The sequence below is a fragment of the Excalfactoria chinensis genome, chromosome 2 (genome assembly GCF_039878825.1).
Source record: "Excalfactoria chinensis isolate bCotChi1 chromosome 2, bCotChi1.hap2, whole genome shotgun sequence".
Taxonomy (NCBI): domain Eukaryota; kingdom Metazoa; phylum Chordata; class Aves; order Galliformes; family Phasianidae; genus Excalfactoria; species Excalfactoria chinensis.
This window is the reverse complement of record NC_092826.1, coordinates 12455109-12477081: the sequence shown is the minus strand read 5'-3', so window position 1 is coordinate 12477081 and position 21973 is coordinate 12455109. Positions and strand designations below refer to the sequence as shown.

The following is a 21973-nucleotide window of genomic DNA, read 5'->3' as shown; positions in this document are numbered from 1 at the left end:
CGGCAGGCACACTCAGCACAGGGGGCCCAAGGCCACATCCGGGCGGCTTCTGAAGATGAGATCCCACAGCCCCTGGGTCTGCAGCCCGCACAGCACAGCAGTGCTCCTGGTTCCAGCCTACTGCAATACTTACTAAGCGCATGGTAAATAGGTTTATGCCTGCCTTCCAGCCTTCTTACGGTTACGGCTGCTAATTTTCCCGGTGGTTGCATCTTCGCATCGAGGAGGTACCACGCTCTGGCAAAAGTAGCCCATTGCTACAGAGAAAGAGAAGGGATAGTTAACGCAAGAAAAGAACGCACTGCCAGAAATCAGTCCCGCCGAGGCCCGCAGGGGACAGGGCCGCGCTCACCTGTGCCGCCTTGGTGTAGCTGGCCATGGCCGAGGGAACGGGAAGCGGAGCGGAGCCCCGCGGCCCCGCACCGGGAAGCGGAAGCGCAGCGCTGTGAGGGGCGGAGCGAAGGCGGCAGCGCGGGCCGTTCGTTCTCGGCGGCCATGGAGCGGTACGTGCTGCTCCTCGGATGGGGGGCTGCGGCGGGCGGCGCCGAGCACGGAGCAGGTCCTGGAGCAGGTATTGCTGCGGGACGCGGGGCCGGAGGAGGTATCTGTGGTCATTTAGGTGTTTATGCGTGTGCATGAGATACCCTGAGCCTCCCCTTGGCCGGGTTGAGCAGTCCCAGCTCTTAGTCTCACAGTAGGGTTGCTTTTTGGTTATCCTCCTCGGGACTGTTTGGCTTTCTTTGCTGCGAGGACACGCTGCTGGCGTATGTTCAGGCCGGTGGCTGCCAGGATCCTGATGTCCTTTTCTTTCTCATAACTTTTGAAATCATCGGATTTCAGAGTAGCCATTTATTTCTTTATTTATTATTTTATCTTCCAGCCGTGGCTGTTGCAAATGTTTATAAGATCCTGAAAGAAAAATGTAATTCATCTATAAAAGCAGATAGGATGACGTTTCCAGGTAAGTAATATACAGTAACAGAAGGTAAATGATACCAAGGAATCTGCCTTCTTTCTCATACCAGTGGGCAGCTTGATACTGTCCTGCTGACAATTCTCATTACTCTTGTGACGGCTTCCAAGTTTTTTTTTGGTGGAAGTAATGTCTGTTGGATTATTTCACTGTGTGAACTGCAATTACTATGTTGATGGAAGTTAAGACTTGGATCGGGTATGAAACAGCTTCTGCAAATGGATGGCGGTACTGCCCAGAATGGAGAAGAAATCAAAAACTTTATTAGTTATTAATGTTGCTTCAATTAATAAAATTTAGATGCTTAGTTTCACTTTAATATGTTTAGACCTTAAATATGATGCCAAAGGAAAGTAGAGCTTAAGCCTCTGTGACACACTGAATGACTTATATAGGGTCTTTTAGTGTAAAGTGGATTGTTTTAAAGGACCGTTTTCTCTTTTCAGCATGTTCAGTGGCTGGTATTCCGGGCATAAAGAAATGGTACTTTGCGAGTCATGTTATATGTGGCTATTATCAAGTAGGTGATTTTTTTTATAACATTAAGTTCCCCAACTCTCTACCTGTGTCTAGCGTAAGTTGAAACTGTGATGCTCAGAGTTCTCCTCTTTATTAGTTCTGCAGTTCTGACTGGGAGGAAATAAATTCTGACATGCAGAAAAATGAAGACTGTCTCCAAACAGCTATTGAGAAATGTCTGGGAAACATACAGAGCTTTGAGGAAGACGACAATAACAGCAGGGAGTCACTGTCTATGGCTGAGTATGCATATTATTATCTTTACTGAAGTATAGTGACCTCACATTTAATATTCAAGAATCAAGAAAATTCTGCAAGTTATTTCCAAAGTTGTGGGTAACTGTGAACAGTGCCCTCCTACAACTAGGAAGTACCTTCTACTTCAGCATTGCTTTAATTGCTTTTTTTTAACCTATGGATGATGTTTGTGAAATAACAGAGCAGGATCCTAACAGCTGATGGTTACATGAAAAAACAGACTGAAATACTATTTCTAGTTTCACTGCAGGTTGTTTTGAGTTTACTTCTGCCTCAGTAAAAGGGGAAATAAGTATAGCTCATTGCCTAGGTGTTATACTTGCGTAGAACTTTGAAGACATGAATGCTACCCAATGCAAATATCTTACTTCTTCTATTTTCTGGTTTCTAATTATGTTTAGCTTCCAACCGTGTTGTTCTTCATTTTCAGTGTTTATGATGAAGCTGCAGAAAGTCTGCATCAGTTGGCTGACGGACTGCCTGCCCCAGGTAAGCTCTCTTAAAAGAGCAATCTTTGAGTTTGTTAGTTGAATTAACTTGCATGCGAGTCTTGCAAATGGTTTAAGGAAAAAGGCAAATGATTGGTCTTGCAGATCAGCCTAGGGGGAATAGTTTGCTGTTTCTTACAAAGAAACAGCAGTAGAAATTAAGGTTGTTATTTATATAGCTGTTTTATTTATTTATTTATTTATTTTCATAAGAAAGAGCACTGAAATAGAAATAGGCAATACAAAACTCAGCTTCAACTATGGGAAGTTCTTTTGTTAAAGAAAAATTGAAGGTGTTGACATATCAGGCTTACAGCTGTTGCTATTACAGCTGTGTGTGTGACAAGCTGTGAGGAGCATAGATGAGATCGGTTGGGTTCAAATTTTACAAAGTGGAGGTGCATGCAACCTTCTATGTTAGGATAATCTATTGTATCAATAGCTGAGTTGGAACGTGAAAGAATGAGAAATAAGTAGATGCTGAAAGAAGGTCAACTTAGTGCAACTGTACTGGACGCGGGGATAGAGAACTCTGATCTGTACAGCATTTGGGGAGACAGAAGAAATAGGAAACTGGTGAGTGAGTGGATGGCAAAATATTTAACTTGTTTGTGTTAGTCAAAGGAGAGCAGGGAGAGACAAGCTAAAGTGTGTGAGAAGTATTTTAAGTCTTGCTGAAATATTTAAGGTTGATCATTAAGGCCATATCAGCTTGGTTGGTGATAGTCATTACTTTTCTGTCTTTAAATGGCTGATTGATTTACTGAATGATGGTGCTTGGAGTTATATATGACTGTTTCTACAGGAAGAGCAATGGTGGATATAATACTACAGGCTGTCGAAGGAGATGCACCCAAGTTAAAAGACTGCTTACCTGTGATTGGTGCCCTGAAACACCTGAGAGAATGGCACTCTGCGCAAATCACCATTGCAACAAGTGACTCTAAAGGGTATGCTGTTCATTTTAGGTCTAATCCAGCTTCGGACAGCCACCCTGCAGCGTGCCATTGCAAGTGTTTTTTGTTGTCTGACAAAGTTCTTTGCTGCAGTGTTCACAAGCCACTTAACCTACAGAGTCTGAGCTAGAATTCAATCATATTTCCTGTTAACATGGAATAGTCAATTCAGAAAGATTAATTCTTCCTTATTTTTACCATAGCTGGCAAAAGATTGCAGACTACCTATCAGCAGACTTCGTTTCTTCAGATAATGTCATGGACGTTATCGATTTAAAAGAACTCTGGAGGGGAAAGATTCAGATATGGGAAAGAAAGGTAAAATAGCTTCCGTTATTGTTATTTTTAAGCATCTGTGCACATCGTTTAAAGCATGTGTATTACACTGCATTTTATGCTTGGAGCCAGATTTGATTTTAAAAACATAATTCAAAGAGAGAATGTTTTTGATATTTGGTGCAGTGTCTTGGTGGTAGTGGGAACTATTTACTTTTTTAGCTGGATAAAAAGCTGAACAAGATGAAGGCATTTGGATGTGAATTTGAGAAACTGAGTCACTCTCCTCTGAAATACATGCCTGGGAACTTCTTGTTCAAACTGAGATTGATTTGTGGCAGATAGAAATCATTAGCATGTGAGTTTGTAAGTCTCTGTTGCAAGAACACATCTAATGTGTCTGCAGAGACTGAAAGATTGGTGATGAAAGATGTCCATTTACAGTATTAAGGTTTTGGGTTTAGTAGTTGGTTAATAAATCCAGCGTTATTACCTCAACTCATGGGTATAATGGAGAGAAATCTAGTAGTAACTGCTTAAAATAAAACTCATCCAGATTCATAGCTTATTATTATCTCTTTTTTAGTTTGCATCAGAAGTTAGCTTTCCAGAATTTTGTATGAAGAGCACTTCAGCAAAACCTCTCAGCACTTCACATGTAAATTCTTGCTTTGCTGTTAAAGAAGAGCAGCAGTGCATGAATTCTAATGCTTTGCCAGAGGTAGGTTGTATTCTTGATGTTTCTTTGAGCCAGCAGAATTCATCTGATTTGAGAAAATTGGTAACTGGGGAAAATTTAGTCAGAACTGAAAACCAAACACATTAGTAAGAGCAAGAGTAAGCATAACATTGAGGAATGCTGCTCATTCCTGTGTGGAAAACAGGTTCTTAAGATTTTATGTTTGCTCTTGAGTGTGTGATACCAAAATTACTTTAAAGTGGAAGCTGAAACTTAGTTCAATCTCACTATGTAATTTATATTTAAATTCCGTGTTCATTTAACTTTTTGAGGCATGTCGTTGGCATTCTAGGAAGTACATCTTATTAAACAGCACTAAATACCTTCCATGTTTTTATATAATTCTGTTTGGTAAGATATTGTGAACTGTTTTTATTCCCTTCTACTCTTTTCAGGTGTACCTGTAAGGCAAACGCTTCCAGCAAAGCACTTTGAAAAACTTTACTGAGATCCTGTTATACATGGTGTTATGAATCTGTTTCATCTCTTTGCAGGTTTTTCACTACTATGGTCCTGCATTAGAGTTTTTACGGATGGTTGTCATCTCTGAACTCCCCCCCTTTTTTATATCAGATCTGGAATTTGAGCTGTATCCTTTAAGGTTCTAAGCTGCTAATGGTAATGGTTTATAGCAGAAAGAAAACAATTGGGAGTTAAGTGTGCATACAACATTTGAGGAATAGCAAGGACTTATTCCACACCAGCATGCTGAAGTAGTCACATTGTGTATCCTCCCAAGTGGATTTTTTCATATGTTGATATTTAAAATGCAGTAACAATAACTCACCAATTTTTACACTATTGCACATATATTTTGGCTATTTGTGAGTATATGTGAGGAAGAATAGAGTAATATTTATTGATTCCCAGGCTGTTTGGGACTCTGAGCAACCTGGTCTAGAGGGAGATGTCCCTGCCTGTAGCAAGGGGATGGGAGCTAGATGATCTTAAAGGACCCTACCAACCCAAACCATTCTATGATTCTGTGTGTACATGTAATAAGTATTTGCAGATTTATTGGCATGCAGTATTAGTTTCTGTATAAAGTGCAGAGTTCATTAATGTATGTAGTGTCTTTCTCAGTTTAGAACGTTTTTCCATAAATTGTGTTGTATTGTTAAGGTGCAGAACCTGTGACAAAGTATGGCAGGGGAATTCTGAGTTGCACAAGCTGCAGAGGTTTCAAGATACCAAGACTAGTTCTAAACTACGTAAGGTGGCTTAGGATGTGTGGCTGCCAAGATTTAGGCCATGTAGCTTAGGCCTGCCAAGGTTATGAATATATGATTATCTGTTGATGGCTGCCTATGTTAAATTTGTCCTTTGTGTATTTCATCATCTAACATTTCGAACTACCATTTTGATAAGTTTTAACATATTTTGCAGTACTGGGGTATCATCTATTAGACTGCTGCAGTGCTTACTTGAAATATGATGATAATGTGATTTATAAAATCCAGATGAATGCAGTTCTTTGTGACGATGAGGTTCCTTAAACTGATCTGTTCAGGAGCCTGGCGAGAAAAGGTAGAAAGGAGATGTCTGCACTGCTTTTAGATCAGATTTCTTCTCTCTCTGGGAAGGTAAGGCTTCCTTTTATTTAAGTTTATCAGGAAAGTGAAGACACAATGTATTTTCTTCTATCTTTTATGAACAATATATAATAGTTAATTTCTGATTAGGCTCTTTCAAAATTTAATTCTAGAAGAGATCTCTCTTTAAAAAGTGCATTCTTCTACAGGATCTGGTAATCTGTAAGTCCACTGAATGTTTTTACCTTAGCTGAATTTCGTTCTTTGAAAATATTTTGTTGCTTTTAATCGTGTCACAACAGATATTTCCAGATTATCACGATTCAATTACTTTTTAGCAAAAAGCAATCCTGTATGCAGCTTATGAAATGCATCTAGCTTTTATGAAATGTAAGAGATCCCATTTTGCAAGAGTGTATTTTGTGTTTCTGTTTTGATTTTTAATGAAAAGAGTTCTTGAAACATTTGCAAGCCTATTATTTTTTCCTGGCTATTACAGTATGCTTACTTACAGCCATGGTATTAAAGATGTTTTTCCTGAATGCTTAAAGGAGCGTAGAGCTATGCCAGTCAGAACAACTTACAATGTGAAAATGCTGATAGAGATATAGTAACTAAGTTAAGTCCTTTATTTACTGTACAGTTGTTGTTCTGTTACCCAGCACTATATGTGATCTTCACTTGCTTTACCTAGATTTTCAGTAAGTTTTTTCCTAACCCCTCACACTTTTCTCCATTATGCTCCGTGAAAGAGAAGTTATTTTCCTAACACCATAACAGAAATATCTTATTAAATAGTTTTATCTGATTGTGAAGGGTAGTTTGAAGGGAGGAAGAACACAGTTTTCAAGTTGATGCAGGGTAGCTGATTCCAATTATTTCCTAGAGTCCTCTTCATTCTAGATCTTCCTTTACAGAATTGTATATAGTGAGTTTATTGAAAGACTTGGGAATACCTTTTTTTTTATGTATTAAATGAGAAATTCAGTAGTTAGTTATCTTAACTGAAGAAAAGACTAGCGCAGTTTTTACTGCTTGTGAGTCAACTGATGTTCCAGTCAATTGATGTGAGGGACAGAAGCGCTGTGTAAATGTGCTTGCCTTTTAGTTGAAGCACCTTTTGAAATGATGCCTCAAGATGACTCAAAAATGAAATGTAAAGTATGTTTCGGTAATATTTCTTCTGTTATATTTGCTTTATTATTTAGGTGGGAGCCTTAGTTTCATTAGCATGCAGTGTAAGCAGTATAGCAATCCCATCCCCTGCCCAACTGAGCTCAAAGAAATGGAAGGAATATATGGCCAGGAAACCTAAGATCATTACTGGTGAGTAAAACAAAGACGCTATAGGTATATTTTGATATGGTTATGTGTATTTAACATTTATGCTTTCTTGGGAAGAGCACAGATATATGTTCTTCCAATGAAAACTTACCGTTATGTCAACCAGCATAGTCAAAAGTGCCTGATCATTCCATAATTCCCTTATCACCGCCCAGGCACTTTTAGGTACTCTTCTCTAATCATTACATACCTGACTCACTGTTTGCTCAACACTACATTGTTTCATGTTAGCAGTGTACCTTTGAGAGAGACTTTCCTTTTAATAAGCTCTGTTGAACAATGGATCCTGATGGTCAGAGATGCCAGATATGCTTTGTAGTTGCCCCAGGCTAAGTTCCATGCAGGTAATGTGCCAGCTTTGAGCCAGCCCCATATTCTAACGCATCTTTGCTTCTGTAGCTCATTTATTTTGCATTCTCTTCAGTGTGTTTATTTTTGAAGGATAAATATCAGCTGTAGTTACTATGTTACTAAAAAGATGTTAGTGAGATTTCTCACCAAAAAAAAAAAAAAAAGAGCAAATGAAAGAATTTTGTTTATAGCTTGTTATAAACTGTGTGAACACCCTGAGGGAGCCATCTTACATCTTGATATTTTTTAAGTTCCAGAAATTGAATTGAAAGGAGAATCTTGCCGATATTATTTCTTGCTGCAAGGCAATGGTTCAGGAGGATGTAAAGCAACCTTGATTCATTCTGCTACCCAAATCAATGGTATGGCCACTCTTTCTGCTGTAAATAGAATGCTGAAGACAAATGCAGAGGAAACAGAGTCAAGTAAGCTTTATTTGTTTATTAATTTGTGTCTTAAATCAGGCAACAAAAGCTACTAGTGCCTTATCTGCTCCCTTTATTCATTTCAGTCTGTCTTAAAGGGAAGAAACATACGCTTTGAATATGTCTGCATTCTTTCAGATTTTTTTCAGTGATTAAGAAAAAGATCTAGTTTATTCATACAACATACTGTTAACTGTATTTTGTAAATCAACTGCTTGAAGCTGTAGTCAGTCATTTCTCATAACATTCCGTAGTTGTAGCAATGTAAATGGAGAGGTCAAGTGCATGCAAATCAAATATATAAAAACTTTAAGAAATATGCATTGTTGATGTAAAGGCTGATGCCTGAAATTCAAAATAAAAGCCACAAGGCATGGAGACAAACTCATTTGGCAGAAGTCCATATTAATACAGAATGGTTAGGATATAAGCTAGGAGGTGATCGGCTGCTTCAGTAGATAAAACCATGTATCACTTATCTTAGAATAGTTGTCCTGTTATACCTACAAGATATCTATATTAATTCATCTGTTTGCACTCAGTAACCAACAAAGAAAAGAGCACAGTGGCCTGTATCCTTTTATTTCCTTCTTATCCAAATAAATCAGTGTGGGATGTGACTGACTGCTTACTCTTTGTCCTAATTAAAATCCCATTAGTAGGTGTCAGAAGACTGAAAGTCCTTGACCATGTGTTGGGAGAAAACTTTTCTTCCCTAGTATCAATTTAATGATCTTTTTATATTCTTTAAATAGCAGTCATACTAACTTATGTTGGTTTTGTATAGAAAGGCAGAAATAATGGCCAATCGCCTACTCTAGGTTATCCCCTTAGTATCTTATATGAATTCCCTACGTTTTCCTCACTCAGATTTGATAGTCTAGTTGTTTCCCTTGAACATGAAACTTGTACATCTGGTGTGTTTGTGCTGTCTTGCTATCACTTTTTAAGAAGTAATGACCCAGCATCTCCCAAGAAGATAGATTCTTATAATGGGTTTCTGCTCATTTGTATAGGCTTTCCCATTGATGACTTTGTTGAGTCTCTGCCACGGTTTTGTGGAAGACAGATTGTACAGAGAGAAAAGAAACTGTCACATCTCCAGGCATCTGCCTTGAAGGAGTATTTCAGTAAGTAATGGAGAAAACACTTTCAGTTCTCCAACTAGTATTTAAGAAGTTTTTCTTTCAAACTGAATGTGGCAGCTCACCTTACAAAACTGAGGGGAGCTGGCCAGTTCATGAAGAAAAAAATTAAGTTGTAAAGAAACTTTCTATGTTGTATCTATGATTATATATGAGATAAATGTTGGGGAAAGGAGAATGCTGAACTTGAATTTGGTGAGTCTTTGATATATTAATACGTGGAAAGTTTGAACGTATTTACCACAGAAAAATTCTGAAACTTAACATTTTCTGTGCTTTGTTTTGTTGTTTTTCTTGCTTTTTTTTCTCCCTAACAGAACTTACTGTGTGTTATGTTGTCATTGCTGTTATTTTATTCTTTCTTGCAAAAGTCTTAAGAAGCAGAGAGGAAGACTGTGATGGGCATTTGTTTTTCTTGTGAATGATGTATCATAAGCCTGACTAGAGGGTTATCCTCTATAGATTTTCATGACTTTGCAAAAAAGTAGAACATTTGGCTGGCCTGATTTTTACTATCTAAATCTATTATTCCAAGAGACTCAATTTAAACAGAAGAAATACTTCAGAGAGACTGGCTAGATTGTTGAAAATGACAGAATTTCCGTTTGTATTAACATAATACCAGCCTAGGGAACACAAGATTTGTACTCTTGCAATGGCAGTGCAAGTAGCAATGATGGGTGTGAGTGTTCCCTGCAGGAGGACTGGAGCTTTTCCTCTGTAATACTGGCAAGTCCAGGTCTCTGAGGCATTCAGACTTGGATATACTCAGAAATACGTTTACCAAAATTATGATGTTTCTTAATTCTTTTTCTTTACTTTAAACAGAGAGAAAGAAATTGTCTGAGCAGCCTCCAGTTATTTCTACTGATGAGGTCAAAAGCTTATTAGAACTTACAAGAGAATGCTTTTTGGAACTGTGGAACACTAATCATCCTGAACCTGTTCCGCAGAAAGCTGACAGTAAAACTAGTTCATGTACGGTGGCTTCTGGTAAGTATCTTTATTGAGAAATATCTCTATTAATGTGTTTCCACGGCCTCACTGGACAACCTGTTCCAGCATCTCACCACTTTCACAGTAAAGAATTTCTTCCTACTGTATACTTTAAATCTATCCTCTTCCAGTTTAAAACCATTTTCCCCTGTTCTGTCACTACCTGCCCTTATAAGAAGCCTTCCCAGCTTTCCTGTAGGTCCACTGGAAGACCACTGTAAGATCTTTGGCTGCTCTGTGTCCAGTTTTGTTGAGTTCAGTCCCATAAAGTTCACATGTAGTTCTGTTGAGTTCATGTGCATATATTTAGGGTTGTAGTTGACAACAAGGCTGCCGGACAGAAAAAACAGTCTTGAGAGCCACGGGTCAAATATTTCTGTGGCTGCCTGTATAAATTCCCTTGAATTTGGAGACAAATTACATCCTTCTTATGAGCAAGCTGTAATTGTTTTGCTTTCTTGGTGTTGCTTTTTGTTTCTAGCAGAATCTTGTTTAATGGAGTCAAATCCATTGGAATGGCCAGAAAGACACGTCCTTCAGAATTTGGAAAACTTTGAGAAAATCAAACAAAAAATGAGGTAATGGTTAAATATTGAAGAGTTTTCTCTGTGGTGGACATTGAACATCAGTCTAGAGGAACAATACAGTCATGGCCATATTGTGAACTGTTTTCAAATACATTGATAATTATTTTTAGAGAAAGCTTTGTTTAAGGCCAAAACTAAGTTTCTATTACACTGTCAATTCTCAAGGTTGCTTTGGGGTTATTTCATACTATTTAAAACAGTACTTTTGGGGTTTTTTATTAACAAAACACAACTAAAAGAGCTCAAAGTAACATAATTCTGAAATTAAATTACCAATATGTTGCTTGTAGACTTCAGCAATACTAGAAAAACATTCAAAATACTTTTTCCCAGGATGTATCCATACTTGGAGTTTAGCATTAGATCTCTGCTTTCTCTTAATTTATTATTGTTGTTATTAAGCTTTGGCTTTTGTTCCTCAAATATATATATATAGTTATATATATAACTAGCTCATCTTGCACTTACCCTGAATTATGTAAAACACGTTGCCTAGCAGTAGAAAAGAGAAAGTTTTGCTAAACTTGATTGAGGACATCAAAAATGAAGTGGAGAGTTGTATGCAGCAATGTCTTTATGATTCCTGTGCTGCATATTGTACGTCTCTTTTTTTAATGGGAATTAAATTTTGATCTTTGAGGTCCAGAAATGGAAAAAAAAGAGGTGAGTAATATACTTCTTATGTTGTACTTCATGACTAAGTAATAAAATCTATGTTTAATTGCTCCAGTCTAGCAGTGGTTTGGGATTTTATTTATTTATTTATTTTTACTAGAACAAAGTAACTTCACAGAAAATATTTTCTTAGATGAGGGTTTATTATTATTATTTTATTTTTCCCGTAGAGCTTCTATGCTTGCACATTCATCCGAACAATTGCTTGGACGTAAGGATAGCCAGCGAGAGTCACTGACACTGCTTGATGCTAAGGAGTTACTGAAATACTTCACACCAGAAGGGCTGCCAGTTGGTGATCTTCAGCCACTGCATATTCCCAAACGGTATGATATCAGCATATTAAAGTCACTGCTGACCATACTCAGAATTGCTGTGATTAATGTGTGTAATAATGAAGTGATAAAATGTGAGTAAAAAATCAGGTGGTAGAATCAGAGTTTGAGTTTGTGCCTTGTGTCCTTGCATCACATGCCTGCTACCAGTGCAATCAACAGTTATGGTCAACCTTGCTGTTTCTTTCTTTGAGTCTGAAGTGGCCAAGATGATGATGATGTTTGTAGTATGCATTTAAATAATCGAATAAGTGCCTGATGTGCATAAATGTTCCACTAGGCTTTGCTGTGGCTGTCCTACAAACTACTGCCACTATACATTCCTATTACCCAAACTAATGTTTCTAGTATAGCAGGAGTTATAACTCAAGCAAGGTGGAAGATACAGAGTGAAGACTGAATCTCCTACAGAGTTCTTACCTAACTAGTGCCAATGATGTAGGATTTTGGCTGTATTATAAAATATTTTCATTCCATATGCAGAAAAGAAGTTAATAGTTCTTTTCACTACAAAGATTTGTTCTGCATCCCTATTACTCAGGTTCACTGTTGTGAAATGTGGTAATTGCCTGGATTTATTGAAAAATTATTTGGGGCAGTAACCTCTAAACTGGTAAAAACATCTAAGAGGTTGTGTAATAATAATAGCTTAGTAGACAGGATATTTGAGCTTAAATACTTAGTTCAGTGAAGACGTAATTTCCCTCTGATGCTCTGCCTCATGGGCTTAATGAGCTACAAGATACACTGTTTTAGTCTTCCTCTGTCAAGGCATTTATTTTGACTTCTGGAAGTATAATTTATCCTGGCTGCTTCTAAAATTGATATTATACAACTTTTTAAAATGGATAATATATACATGTATACTTTTTTCCTTCCAGTGAAGGTGCATTCTTTTTGACACCCGAGCTTACTCCTCGGAAGCTAAGAGGTCTGCCTTTTGAAAAAGCTGCTGAATGCCATTATCATGGAATTGAGTAAGTGTTCTCACTTTTTTCCCTCTATTTTTCAGCTTCCAGGCAAGAGTAAGAGGAAACATTTCAGGCAATATGAACATAATTATGGACAACTTTGTATACTTTCCCTTAAGTGGGATAACTTCACACATGCCACCTCTTGCTTTCTTATCTTTATTTTATTCCTTAGTTTAATTCAACACATCTACCTTGATGGTAATTCAGGAAAGTGGAGATTGGCTCCTTCCTCCTAAGTTCTACTGCTGTTTATTATTAGTGTTTCTGAAAGCTTGAATTCAGAATTGGAACTGGCAAGGGCAAGTATGCTCATTAATGCTTATCAAGTCACTCAAGTAGCACAGAGAAAACTTCATACATTGTTTCTGCTTCCATGTTCAATTGTAGGCACTTTCAGACTAGCAGTTGTAAGGCATATGAGTCTTACTGTGAAGCCACCTGTATGTGCAGGCAACCTGAACATAGCACCAGTGTGCAAGTGTTGCTTGTAAGAATCTGCAGAAGGATTAATATGGTCAGGACTGGGCCGAGTCCCAGACAGCCACCATTTATTGGCTTCAGGTGGATGTGCTTCATACGATGTAACTGTTTAAAAATTCTTTAGAGAACTTTGCATGTCCTCATTGATGAGAAAAGGAAAATTACACACGCAAACACTAAAGTAAATGGTTTAGTATAACTCCTCTGTGTGGACAAATTTTGTCTTAACACAGTGTACTGTATATATGCAGAAATGCAGTGGGTACCAAGTAGACACCAAGGTTGGTCTCCATGTAAATTTCTACCTCCTTCTAAAACTCCAGTTTAAAATCATTACAGTATGACTAATTATACTGCTGTTATTTTTTTCTTATCAACTTCACGCACAATTTAGTTAAGTCTGCACTGAATATGTGGTGGTGTGTTTTTCTGAGTGGTAACTCATGAGCCTGTTAGCTTTCTTAGATTAACAAAAGGCACAAAGAGGCAATTAGGTAGACAGGAGAAATTAATCCTCCCAGCTGTAGGAGGAAGGCATTTGGCCATTGGCTTTGGAACACTTGCTGACCTGTGTGACCTGAGCAAGGAGTGTGTGAAGATTCTAATTAGGCACAGCTTATACTGCTTCGTGTCATAGGAAAAATGATGGGTAGAGACCACAGGGGGAGGAGGGAGGGTGGAATGCACTGGGAATAAGAGAGGCAGGCAGTAGAGTGAGGTGGTGGAGACTAGCATGAAAGGGAAGAATATGGAGCTGTACAAGCAGAACAGATCCTTCTAGGACTTCCAGAGGGAGCATATGGTCATAGAATCGTGGAATAGCCTGGGTTGAAAAGGACCACAATGATGCTCTAGTTTCAACCCCCCTGCTATGTTCAGGGTCGCCAACCACCAGACCAGGCTGTGCAGAGCCACATCCAGCCTGGCCTTGAATGTCTTCAGGGATGGGGCATCCACAGCCTCCTTGGGCAACCTGTTCCAGTGTGTCACCACCCTCTGTGTGAAAAACTTCCTCCTAATATTTAACCTAAACCTCCGCTGTCCCAGTTTAAGACCATTCCCCCTTGTCTTACCACTGTCCATGCTTGTAAACAGTCATTATGGTCTTCTGGAGCAGTTACATTTTGTAATGTGTAGCCGTGATTTGTTTCCATCTGCATAGCTGCTGTATTTTTGTTTGGAAGCAGAGTTTTGTCAACAAAACCAGGAGAAGCAGTTAGGATTAAATCAAACTTCTAGTGTAGTGAACCTGTGCCAGCTCTTGGATCCCATGTTGCAAAGACAAAATAATTGCAGGTAATGAGTGGAGAGTAAAATGGTAATTTAACTTCTAAAGATAAAAACATTTTTAGATTCAGGGGGCTTGGAATATAAATAAGGAAAGCTAAATACCTTGAAGTTTGTGAGTTAAGAGAACTTATTCTTATCAGATAATGAATTTATTTCTAGTGGAAAGTCTTAGTCAGCTGTAGAAATGGATTCAGTGCTCTGCTATTAGGAAAGTGAATTTCTCCCCGAATATGAAAGCACTCTGAAAAAAAGAGGAGGAATCAGATCTAGCAATTCAATGTAACACTGTGTGAGGAGATAAAAGTAAAGAATTGTCTACCATTTCTGAGAATAGGAAACATTACTACCTGCTTTGGAGAGTGGGCTGAGACAACTCGCATCACTCAGAATGTGGGTTAAACTTGTTGTTCCTCCTAATCATGGAGAATCTGAAGTGCTAGGGCAGTTTGTGCTCATTCAGTGATGTTTTTTGCATGTTAGCCTTTCAAATATATGAATCTCTCATATACTGGTGCTTACCTTGCTAAATGTTGTTTCCAAATAGTGCAGTTAGCAAAGAGTCTGTACTATACAGCTTTTTAACACTCACCATGCGCTGTCTTCCACGTACTTTCACTTCATGAAGTTTTACAGCAGTACATTTCCTTGCAGAACCTGACTAAAATTGTTAGTATTGTTGCATTTTAGGATTCCTGGAGTATTATGTTAGAGCTTATCATTTTATATGTGTTATTCCATTACTCTCTGGGTGTCAAAGTTTCAGTGGATTCTTGTAAGGTCTGAGGTCAGGAAGATGCTGTATCTGTTACAGTGTGATGGATTCCTCATATATTTGGTTTTTGAGCTTAACTCTTCACTGCTTTACTGGAGCATCACTATACATTAATAGGGGTAGCATCTGTTCAGTACAGGCTGATAATCCAAATGTAACACAGTGCTGACTATAAGGAGAAAAAATCAATTGTCAGCATCATAATTCATTACTTACTTAAATTACTTCAAGGAAAAATATCCTGTTAATGTCCACAGAAATTTTATTTGCAAGAGCAAATAGTAGAGACATGCAAATAATTAGAACATAATGCGGCTTATATATTGGAGTTAGTCTTAAATATAGTATAGACTTATACATAAAACAAACAGATCCATCAGCTGTGTATTAATTTGTGGGGTCATTTTAAGATATCTGTCAGAACAATACATCAGTCAAAACAAAAAAAGTGCTGGAGATTATATAATAGGCAGGAGTAAGTTGTTCTTTTTTCTAACTGTAAAAAAGCAGTCAGAAAGAGGACTGTCTCACATATTTCTCTTGAATTTAAACTGTAGGTACTGTCTAGATAACAGGAAAGCTTTAGAGAGAGACTTGGGATATGCTGAACTTCAAGCTCGTCTTCTTCGCTATGAAACTCAGACCACTTGCACCAAGGAGTGCTGCCCTCTGCCGTTCGTCTTGAGCCCTCTGCCGGCTGTCCTGAGCCCCCTGCCGTCTCCCGCAGTCTTGTCAGAGCCTGGAAGTGTCCCTGATGGAGAGTCTTTACAAAGTGAACTCAGAACAGAGGTCCTGAGGCTAAAACGCAGATCGAAGGACTTGGATTGCTTTTGTCCCAAGAAAAGGTAACGAACGGAATGAAATACATCTTGACATGAAATATTTTGGTGGTCTCTTGTGAAATGCATCTCTTTCATGTTGAAATGTTTCTTACTGCAGCTATCTAGACAGCTGTTTATTGTTTAATCATTATTTATAATTTCGGTTTTTCTTAAAGTGTAGCCTCCTATTGATAGCATTAAATTAATCTAGACCATGCAGCAGAAGCACCTTTTGTTTAAGAGACCTGTGGTTGAATATTGCAGAGTCTGCAGTGCCTTTGTAAGGATAACAGATACTTTCTGTCCTTAAGCAGAGCTTTCAGTGCTGTTGCAGTACAAGTAAACAACTATAGGTTTAAAAAGCCAAGCACTGTCCACTGCAATTAAATTCCTAGTCCAAAGAACTTCTGGTACAGGATGACCCACCAAAATCCAAACTCATTAAGTTGTCAGCTTCATTAAAATCTTTTCTGATGTTATTTTAAGACTTCTGTTTGTACCATGTCTTTGTTCTGAAGATGCAAGTAACTTCCTTGTAGTGCTACTGAATTTATTTTGTGTTGTAATGGTCACTGTCCCTTCACTCCAGTTAATACCTTTTGCAATCTGGTCACAAGTGTGCTACAGTAAGTCTTTTTAACAGGATGGTTTGGGGGCTATCTGTAGATTTTGCAGCTTACTGAGAAGTTAGAAACAATGTGCTTGTGCTTAGCACAAGATAGAATCGGACTTTCAGAGTTACTAATGCTCATTAGAGAATCAAAGAATCAAGCATTACACTGTTCCAGTAGTATTGTTGTGTCTCAGATCCTGTAGATCAGCTGGGAGAATCCAATGGGGGCAAGAGAAATTAGGCAGTGTCAAGAAGTTTTATTTTATCCTGAGCCTGAAGACCAGAAGCTCAGTTCTTCCAACTCTCTAGACAGTGTCTGTATACAAGAAGAATTTCTCTTCTTAGTTATCTTGTTTTGTGATGCTCTTTGTAAGAATGTGTAGTGATCCTAGCAATTAAACAGCAGCCTCTATAGCAGAAACAAAGCCAGCAGAACACTCATTGCAAAATAAGAAGTTTTTCTCTTTTATATTTATTTATTTTTTTTTTCCTTCCCATCCAGGCTAACAAAATCAGAGAGTACAGACTCTCTCCTCTCCCAAGCAAGTGGAGGAAGTGGGAGTCATAATTCAGTGGCTGTAACCAGGAAGCGCTCTGAAAGATCAGTTTCTTTAACTTCGATCGTGGTGAAACAGTCTGGTCAGCCCCACAAAGCAGCCACAAGGGCGGGCTCAGCAAGCTGCGTAAGTGCAAGGGAATCTGAGACTTCAAAGCCAGTTAAGGAATCAAGATCTCAGAAACATACAAGGGTAAGGGTCTATTTTGCTTGCTTTGAGAATTAAAAAAAAAATAATAATTTCTTTCTTTGTGACTTGAGTGGATAGTGATAGGACAAGGAGGAATGGTTTTAAATTGAGACAGGGAGGTTTAGGTTAGATATTAGGAGGAAGTTTTTCACACAGAGGGTGGTGACACACTGAAACAGGTTGCCCAAGGAGGCTGTGGATGCCCCATCCCTGGAGGCATTCAAGGCCGGGCTGGCTGGATGTGGCTCTGGGCTGCCTGGTCTGGTGGTTGGCAACCCAGCCCACAGCAGGGGGGTTGAAACTAGATGATCACTGTGATCCTTTTCAACCCAGGCCATTCTATGATTTTAGTGTGAAATGTGAATTTCTCTCTTTCTTACTACTAAATTTGGTTCTGTTTGCTTCTGTTACTGAATCCTAAAGGCACTGAGGAGAGCATTCCAAAAGTGAGGAGTAAAATATTTGTAAATGTTAAGCTTTACCCAAGGAACTAAGGTTAAGAGAAGTAGCAAGTAGGAGTAAAATAGGTGGCAATAAATACTGATGATTAGGAGTTAAGAAATGTAGAAAGTGAATATAAAATCCAAAGACAACAAAGAAATATCTGTACTGGGAAGATGAGAGCCATTGTGAAAGAATGGACTATTCAGGGAACAGAGAGTAGTTGTGTACAAGTCCATTAACAGAGTTAACATTTAAATACATTGATGTAATAATGTTGTATTAAAAGCTGTATATATAGAGAATGCAACTTCTAAAATACAGCCAAGAGAACTTTGGCTTTGGCTTTGCAATGATTATTTAAGTGAGTTATAATACCAGAGAGGACTGCTTGAATGCACTTTTTACAGTGTCAAAGGCAAGTCAGGATGACTTGAGTAAGCATAAATTTTAACTCATTCAGACCTAAAGTCAATATATATTTTTTTGCCTTTAAAGTCTCATGTGAATGTTCCCTGATTCTCTTTGTTGCTTTGACATGTAAGCATTCGATTTATTTTTAAGATGAAGGAAATGGAAATAAATTGTTAAATAACTCTGTCCAGCTTTGGTCAGTGGGTTGATGGTGCTTGTTCGGTGCGTTAATGGCAGAGGCAAGAGCAAAAAAGATCGGGGTAGTTTTTTGGTTGTTTCTTTGAGTTTCATTGAGTCAGAGAATCATTAACATTGGAAAAGACCAGTAAGGTCAACTGTCAGCCCATCACCACCATACTACTAAACCATGTCCTTCAGTGCCACATCTACACACTGCTTGAATACCTCCAGGGATGGTGTCTCTACCACCTTCCAGGGCAGCCTGTGCCAGTGCATTACCGCCCCTTCTGTGAAGAAATATTTCCTAATATCTTTCAGCCTTCCCACTCTACTACAACTCTTGCGTCTCCATCTTTGTTGGGAAGAATGAAAGAGAACAAGTGTGACATTTTTCCTTGGACAGTTTTTCATGCCACTAATTCGGACAAACTTTTGAGTATGTTTCTATTGTTTCCAAGATGCTGAAGGAGGTGGTAGCCAAGACTCTACAAAAGCATGGAATTTCTGAGGATCACAAGAGCTTTGCGTCATGCAGCCAACGTCTATTTGAGATATCGAAGTTTTACTTAAAGGTAACAAGGAAACATTTTCTGACAGTTCTTTGCACTTAGTTGAATGAGTCTGTTCCTGAATATGCCTTGGGATGGATGTATTCAAGTTTGATTGTGCTAGTATTCTTAGTGCTGTGTCTTCTATATGTGTAGAATATGGATAAACCTTTGGTCTTTGGTGGTGAATATATTTTGGTGGTGGTGGTTGTTTTCAAACCTTACAGAACAGCAGTCTTTTATAAGAGTTAGATAACATGTTAAGGCAATGGTTTCATAGGTAGGGTTGTGATTATACTTTATACTTTTCCTTACCACTGTGGCCATTTTCCAGCCTTAACCATCTCATTATTTTACTGAGCAAAGAAATGTCATTAACTAAAGATGTAGATGTAGTCACATTAGCATCCTGTGTTGTCCTGTAGTTTGTTTTACATTTCATACTGGAATTATCTTAGTAATACCTCAAGATAATTTCATCCCCAAATTTATGATCAATTTAGTGCTGTCCTAATTACTGTCGTGCCTTGGTCTGATATAGTGAGCCATATAAGTCTGCTTTATGCTTTTGCCCTTAAGCATATTTCCCAAACTGTGATTGCATCTATTAGTGGAAACCATCCTTTGCTTATTTAAAACTGTAGAATATGGATCACATTTCTTCTGTCAGAATGAAGATTGTGTGCTGGTCAGGATACAAAGAACACTGATTACAAATAAATATTTCAGTAAACATCATGCTGAGTAATCTTTGTCCTTCAGGCAGCTCAGCTTCTCCCTCGTTTTAAGGTTACTGGGTAAATAGGTAGTTCATGCAATTCACTGAAAATGCAGTTCCCTGATATGTTCATGGAAATTCTCATCAACACTCTGCAGATGTGTGCAACTATCCAACACATACTGACTTGACAGCACTGTGTAATGCATGAGTGAATTCAGATGGGTTCATGACTCCGTTTGTGAATGAAAAGCAGAAGAAGGCTGCAGTGATCTCGTTCTTTAGACACAGGAAATAGCTGTGGCAGGATTTTGTCCTTCCAAGCTGTCTTGCAGCCCCAGGTCTGTACAACTTTGTTCTGCATGCTTCAGAAGCATGATATTGTAGTCACCATTTTCTTTGAGAGTCAAGAAGTAAATGAATATTCTCAGTTTTACTTCAAACAATGCCATGTGCTTCATTTAAGAATGGCTTGGTGCCACAGTTTAGGTTTCTCAATGTAACAAGGACTTTGATTGTTACCATTCATTAATAACAAGAATATGAACATCCTAATATCTTTGGCTTTGTGCTTTAATGTTTAGGATCTCAAAACTTCTAGGGGACTTCTTGATGAAATGAAGAAAACAGCAAGTAACAATGCTAAGCAGGTAAGAGCATTTGCTTTATTTGTGCGTTCATTTCTATGAACTAGGCTAGGCCAGAGTATGGGATGCTTTGGTCCGCAGCTTTAGGAGATGAGGAGAAGCATTCATTCCTTTGGCTGTAGATCTTGTATTGCAATCCGATCCCAAAAAAAACCCTGACAGTAGACCCATGGCAAAATTTCCAGTTGCGTATATTCATGATTGTTTTAGCTGTAACCAGAATACTGCCTATCTGCTATGTCAAAGTGAAAAATGTGGTAAAGTTCATTTTCCTTCAGTTACGACTGAGGGGGAAAAAAAAGGTATGAAAATGTTCTTCTTTTGGGAAAAGTGTGGATCATTGTGGAATTCTTCTTTCTGTATCTTCGAGGAAATAACATTTCTTTTCCGAACTTCAGGAAGTCATCAAGGGATCTATCACAGAAGTAAATTTCTTCTTAAAAGCAAACAAAATTAACAATTTTAAGCTTAGGAATAAAGTAAATGAAAGAGATACGAGTTTTTTTGTGTGCAGGCAGCACTTCTAAGAGCAGCAGCACAGAGCAAAATTAACTTGGTTTTAGACGTCGGAAAGCTTGCTGAATCTACTCCGTAATTAAAAAAATGAAGGGGAGGGGTAAAATAAAAGCTTTGCATTTTTATGATACTGTTTTCAAAATCATCACTAAATTTGTGGGTTTGACCTGAGTTAGTTAAATAAACAAGCTTCTCTCTAACTCTTAAGCACAACTGCTAGATCGTCACAGGATTTTATTCTGCCAGGGCAGTGCTGTGTTCTGTGCTGTGTTCTCTTGTGAAACGTTTTCTACAGATCACAAGGTTTGAAAAACAAAGTGTGTTTGGTGTTTGTTGCTGAACAGGTGTGTTGTTCTAGCACACTGTTTCTCACTCCGGTCTTTGTCCGGGGAGATCTGAGGCTGGGTTTGTGCATGGACATTCCAACCTCTTTGCCAGCAGCATCTTGTCTGCTGACCACCTCACCCTGTACTACAGAATATATGGAAAGACGAGCGTACAGTGTGGGGTGAAGTCGCTCATTTGCAGGATCCCAAAACACCTTTTTCTAAAGACAGTGAGTTCTGAAGAATTAATTACAACTTTGAGGCAACCCTTCTCAGTTTATTAACGACTCTTTCTTCTTTGGGAGGATTACCTTCTAAATCCCGTTTAGAAGAATCAATAATGTCTGTCAGATATTCTTGAAAGCAACTTCAGAACAAGAGTTATGGGAATAATTTTCTCATTTCGTTTCCTCAGGTGATTGAATGGGTTCTGGAGAAAACTGGCAAGTAGAAACTGCAGAGATACAGTGTTTCCAACTGCAGGAAAAACATTATACTGCAGTATAATAACAGTACATGCAACCATGTACTCAAGCACCAGAAGACCTTGGTCAGTATAATGACTGTTGTGGTTCTTAAACACAGTAGCATCTTTTGAAACGTTTTATACTGAAAGATTTTATTTCTTAAATCAAATGAGAAAGGTTTTATTTTAAATGCGTATTTATTATGTTTTATTATTAAGAGGAATATGGCTTGGCTTGTTTTTTATAAAGCTCTGTATGTTTTTCAGTGAGTGTATATTTACTGTGAATTAAAACAGAAAATGCTGGATCTAATTTTAATAATGGGACCACTTTGTTCTACCATTTGCACAAAGACCTCTGTTCTATTTATTACTACTTGCTGTTGTATATACTGAATAAAACTGCTTACAGTGTGGACCTT

The 21973-nt window shown here is 38.2% G+C and overlaps 2 protein-coding genes across 4 annotated transcripts in view; one reads left to right on the top strand and one right to left on the bottom strand.

The window, feature by feature from the left end:
• Nucleotides 1-473, bottom strand: part of MRPL13 (mitochondrial ribosomal protein L13) — a 25403-nt gene extending 24930 nt beyond the window's left edge. The window contains exons 1-2 of the mRNA XM_072327553.1: nt 353-473; nt 134-257 (exon numbers count right to left, since the gene is read on the bottom strand). Of these exons, the coding sequence (XP_072183654.1) occupies nt 134-257; nt 353-379 (151 nt within the window). The 5' untranslated portion in view covers nt 380-473. The remainder of the gene's footprint in view (nt 1-133; nt 258-352) is intronic.
• Nucleotides 438-21973, top strand: MTBP (MDM2 binding protein). 3 transcript variants are annotated; one of them, XM_072327549.1, is made up of 22 exons: nt 438-503; nt 881-961; nt 1420-1493; nt 1590-1735; nt 2181-2239; nt 3044-3188; nt 3398-3512; nt 4057-4191; nt 4704-4798; nt 5720-5792; nt 6950-7067; nt 7688-7861; nt 8878-8991; nt 9835-9999; nt 10484-10580; nt 11435-11590; nt 12481-12576; nt 15673-15960; nt 17052-17298; nt 18789-18902; nt 20181-20246; nt 21501-21973. In XM_072327549.1, exons 2-22 carry the CDS (start codon nt 949-951, stop codon nt 21534-21536), a joined length of 2526 nt encoding a protein of 841 aa, XP_072183650.1. In that variant the 5' UTR covers nt 438-503; nt 881-948; the 3' UTR covers nt 21537-21973. The 3 variants fall into 3 exon arrangements, with proteins under 3 accessions (XP_072183650.1, XP_072183652.1, XP_072183653.1); XM_072327551.1 differs by having other exon boundaries at nt 10487-10580; nt 21501-21967; XM_072327552.1 differs by having other exon boundaries at nt 495-619; nt 10487-10580; nt 21501-21967.

What these genes read in the sequence shown, in the direction of transcription:
- MTBP (XM_072327552.1), top strand. Translation starts at nt 496, where the DNA reads ATGGAGCGGTACGTGCTGCTCCTCGGATGGGGGGCTGCGGCGGGCGGC. An exon ending in GCAACAAGTGACTCTAAAGG is followed by an intron (nt 3,189 to 3,397) that starts GTATGCTGTTCA and finishes TTTTTACCATAG; the next exon opens with CTGGCAAAAGATTGCAGACT. An exon ending in GATCTCAGAAACATACAAGG is followed by an intron (nt 17,299 to 18,788) that starts GTAAGGGTCTAT and finishes ATTGTTTCCAAG; the next exon opens with ATGCTGAAGGAGGTGGTAGC.